This window comes from Phaethon lepturus, unplaced genomic scaffold (assembly GCF_000687285.1).
Source record: "Phaethon lepturus isolate BGI_N335 unplaced genomic scaffold, ASM68728v1 scaffold7226, whole genome shotgun sequence".
NCBI classification, from domain to species: Eukaryota; Metazoa; Chordata; class Aves; order Phaethontiformes; family Phaethontidae; genus Phaethon; species Phaethon lepturus.
In genome coordinates, this window is record NW_010548351.1 from 163,696 (window position 1) to 167,542 (window position 3,847).

Genomic DNA, 3,847 nt, shown 5'->3' on the forward strand with positions numbered 1-3,847 from the left:
TCCCTCATCTGGTCTGTTGTAAAAAAAGCTTACACACAAATTATGGATAGGCTTTTCAGCACAGGACTCCAGAAAAAAGGTTTTTTCCAAGATTCTCAGCACTAATTCTAGTTAGCTTAGGAAGATGGTTGGTTAAAATAACGTGCCACCTTACACTCCTCTCATTCGAAGGATGGCAACCTAGTAAGAAATAGAAGTGAATCGTATCTTTTCTATACTGACTATGTTACAGGTGTAACTGAGAAATTGCTATACATTTATGTTTTCATGGCTCGACAGCAGGATGGATAGGGCTTTCCTGTTTTAAATGCTGCTAACGCAAACTACATTAAGGATCCCTCCCTCTCACGGAGGCTGTCAAATGGTTGCTTTGGGTGCTGCACACCACAGTACCACAGCTAGGCTGCAACTGTATTTGAAGGATATTTCGGGAGCTGTAGCAAGATTTAATGCAGACCTCACAAAGTTCACAAGGTGGTGGAGCAGATGCTTTTCCAGACAGATACACTGACCTTAGAAAGCTGCATAAGAAGTGGCTCAAGCTGACAGTGCTGCTTGATATATGTGTATACAGAGTGCTATCCTTACTATTTCAGTAGGAAACCCAAATTCAAGTTGCCAGCGGCTCCCACCTGGCACTGGTTTGCATGGTTCGTAACACAGGCGAGTGGAAAGCAGGAGCGTACTGGGGCAAGGAACAGTGTGCTAAGCCAGCTCGGCTGTACGCATACGGAGTGGTACATGTAGGTCTGTGCTAAGGGCTAGCAGTGCTAAACTGTTCTGTGGCATTACCCAAATTAATGACACGGAGATCATGCATACGTGGGTACAGTGTGTGAGGTGAGTTTAGACTTGGGTGTGAGCTGTAGCTTGGGTTGAAGTCCACTATAAATACAGCCCTGTCAGTGATGTAAATATGTCTAAATAATAGCTGTAGCAGTAAGTACTTTGATTTATAGTATATATAATACATATGCATATATATGTTTTAATTACAACCCTCATCGTAGTATAAAACCTGCATAGAACTTCTCTGGTCTGTAGAACAGAGGAGGATCTCACAGAAACAGATGGCGGGAAGGAGCTTGGACTTGGAACCCATCATCTTTCTGTAGTTATTTCAGTATTTCTGTATGTTTGTTTGATGTAATTATGTCTTGTTCTGTTTCAGTAATTTGCTGGCTAACTCCTTTAATTGTAACTGCCATTTGGCCTGGCTGGGAAAATGGTTGAGGAAGAAGAGAATTGTCAGTGGAAATCCACGCTGTTTGAAACCCTTTTTCTTAAAAGATATTCCAATCCAAGACGTGGATGTCCAGGACTTCACCTGCGATGGTAAGAAAATCCAATCTGATTTGGTATTTGTGGTAATGTTGGCACCTCTGTGAGGCCTCGCTTCCTATCAAGCAATGCTGCATGGTAAACGTTTCACTTTGGTGATGAGGAAGACAGCCATCTAGAGCTGAAGATCATTGTTCCCTGTCAGTAGTTCATTTTCATTATTGTTTTCCAGATTCTGAATTTCTACTATCTACACCTACATACAGGAATTAATTTATTATAGACAAATGCTTTGCTTTGTATAATCCTAGTATAACCCTGGCCCTTCCTCCCGCTTCCTTATTCACTCCCTTAGTTAACACTCTGAAGCCAGTGGGAACAGTGTTTGCTTGGAAAGTCTTTTAGTTTTGGATACTGTTTAGCTTCACCAATAGCAGGTATGAATACAGGGAAGTAAAAAACCATAGCTATTATTTGAAATGACTCAGTGATGCTTAATGCTTTGCCGGATCCATATAAGTTTAAAACAAAACATATCCTGACATTTCTTTCATTCTCCAGGTAGTTCTTTGTCTTCTGATCAAGCAGATTTTAGAGAAAATAGTAAGGAGAAAAATTGACTGATGAATGCACTGCTAGCTTGACTTGTAGGCTGTGATTGCCTGTTAAGACCAGATATGCTGGAGCTGCAGTTAGTCATACCTCTAAAGAGACCATAAGAGTGATAGAAATTTCCTACTTAGAGTAAAAATTAATTCCTGTCCTAGTCGAGCAACCTGGCAACAGGCCCAGGTGCTTGCACTCAGAGCTCAAGGGACCCAAGTTTAGTCATTAAAGAATAAGTTGCTTTTAGGTTGGGGCGGGGAGGGGGGGGAAATAATCCTGGTCCACAAAATGACATTGGAGGCTTGGGAGCTTTCTGTATCATACAGTCACTCAGACAGCCGTGGTGAATGGAAGGTGGATGATGGCAGGGTGTAAAACACAGAACATAGGGGAAAATTGAATGAGCTGAAGAAATATGCTCTTTCTGCAGGTTTATGAAAGACTTTGAATTTTGTTTCCAGTCATTAAGCTCAGCTGGGGAGAAAAAGAAAAAACATCTCCCCTGTTCTTCTCTAGGCTGGTCGTGCTTCTCCATCCCTCTGAATACAAATGATTCCCTGCCCATACATTTATGGGGAATTTTGTTATCCTGTATTAGGACTTCCAGTCTTATTCTTTAATCTCAGTGCTCCTGGGTGCATCCAGCAGAGAGAGGAAAGAAACAGATCTGTCTCAATTAGTCCTTGCATCAGTTCAAAAAAAAAAAAAAAAAGAGCGAGCTGTGTGCTGTTGGATTGCAGCACTATGTCTCCATGCCAGTCAACTCAGTACACACAAACAGGCGCGTGGTTCCTCTCGCTGTCATCTAGAGAATGTGACACTAAGTGTTTCCTTTCATCTACATCGTGATACTGTAACATGCATTTGCCTTATGTTTTGCAAAGCCTGTTGCTTTTGGGGAAAATCCACACTTTAATGTTCTTAACTTCAAAGAGTTGGTTTCTTCTGCAAAAACCCTATTGTTCTTCAATTACAAGATTTAATCTGCTGTTTATGGACCTTTGAAACCATTTTTGGAGAAAGTAGATATTTTTATGTGTGCACAGATGGATCGACAGCAGTATGCTGCTCAGTTTGTTGTTTGCCTGGTTATCCTTGTCAAAAACAATGAGGCTTTTACAATTCAGGTGATAAATGAAGTGCCAAGTTGACGTTAAAAAGTAAAAAATTAACACCTAAAAGCTGAATTTTTTAAAAAATCTTCCTAGAACAGAGTAGATCGTGAATATCATCTGTCTAGATGAATTTAAGGGCAATGTTCTGGTCAAGTTCTCCATTTCAGCTAGTGCATTGGGGATAGGGGGAGGATTTGGGATTCACATAACTGATTTTACTGTAATTTTCAAAATTACAGAGAAGTAGATACACCTTAGAAAAAAATCTTTGTTTAAAAACACTGCTATTCAGATTTTGAACTCTGTTCATGTTGGCTAAAGAACCTGTATGAAGGCGGGTTGATGCAAAGCATTGGATCTACTTTAAAATACTGTGATGTTACCATGAATTGAGACATGTCCCTCTTTGGTCCTTGTAAGCAGTTACCTTCAAAGTGCGTGACTTTGGGCTGCAAAGCTGACTTCCTAATACATTTTTCTCCCTCTGTAGGTAATGATGAAAGTAGCTGCTTGCTTTCACCTCCTTGTCCTTCCCAGTGTACCTGTGTGGACACAGTGGTACGTTGCAGCAACAAAGGGCTGCGGATATTGCCCAAAGGAATTCCCAAAGACGTGACTGAGCTGTAAGTTACCTTTTACACAGGTCCTTTCATGAGAAGTTCATGAAATTACATCATAGTGAGGCTTTGTAGGTCCTTGGGGGTTTTGCCTTTGACTTTAGTGACTGGTGTTTTGTGCTTTGGTGCTTTCCATCCGTTTTGACTGTTACTTTTATACTTATTTGTCCCTTGACTGAATACATTGCTCTGTAATGGGAACAGAGTTTATCTATCCTTGTACCCATT

At 40.8% G+C, this 3,847-nt stretch overlaps 1 protein-coding gene across 1 annotated transcript in view; it reads left to right on the top strand.

The window, feature by feature from the left end:
* Window positions 1-3,625, top strand: part of LOC104622998 (slit homolog 3 protein-like) — a gene marked incomplete at both ends in the record, with an annotated part of 148,817 nt that extends 145,192 nt beyond the window's left edge. The window contains 2 exons of the mRNA XM_010289936.1: window positions 1,172-1,335; window positions 3,493-3,625. Coding sequence (XP_010288238.1) covers window positions 1,172-1,335; window positions 3,493-3,625 — 297 coding nt within the window. The remainder of the gene's footprint in view (window positions 1-1,171; window positions 1,336-3,492) is intronic.
* Between the last annotated feature and the right edge of the window lie 222 nt (window positions 3,626-3,847).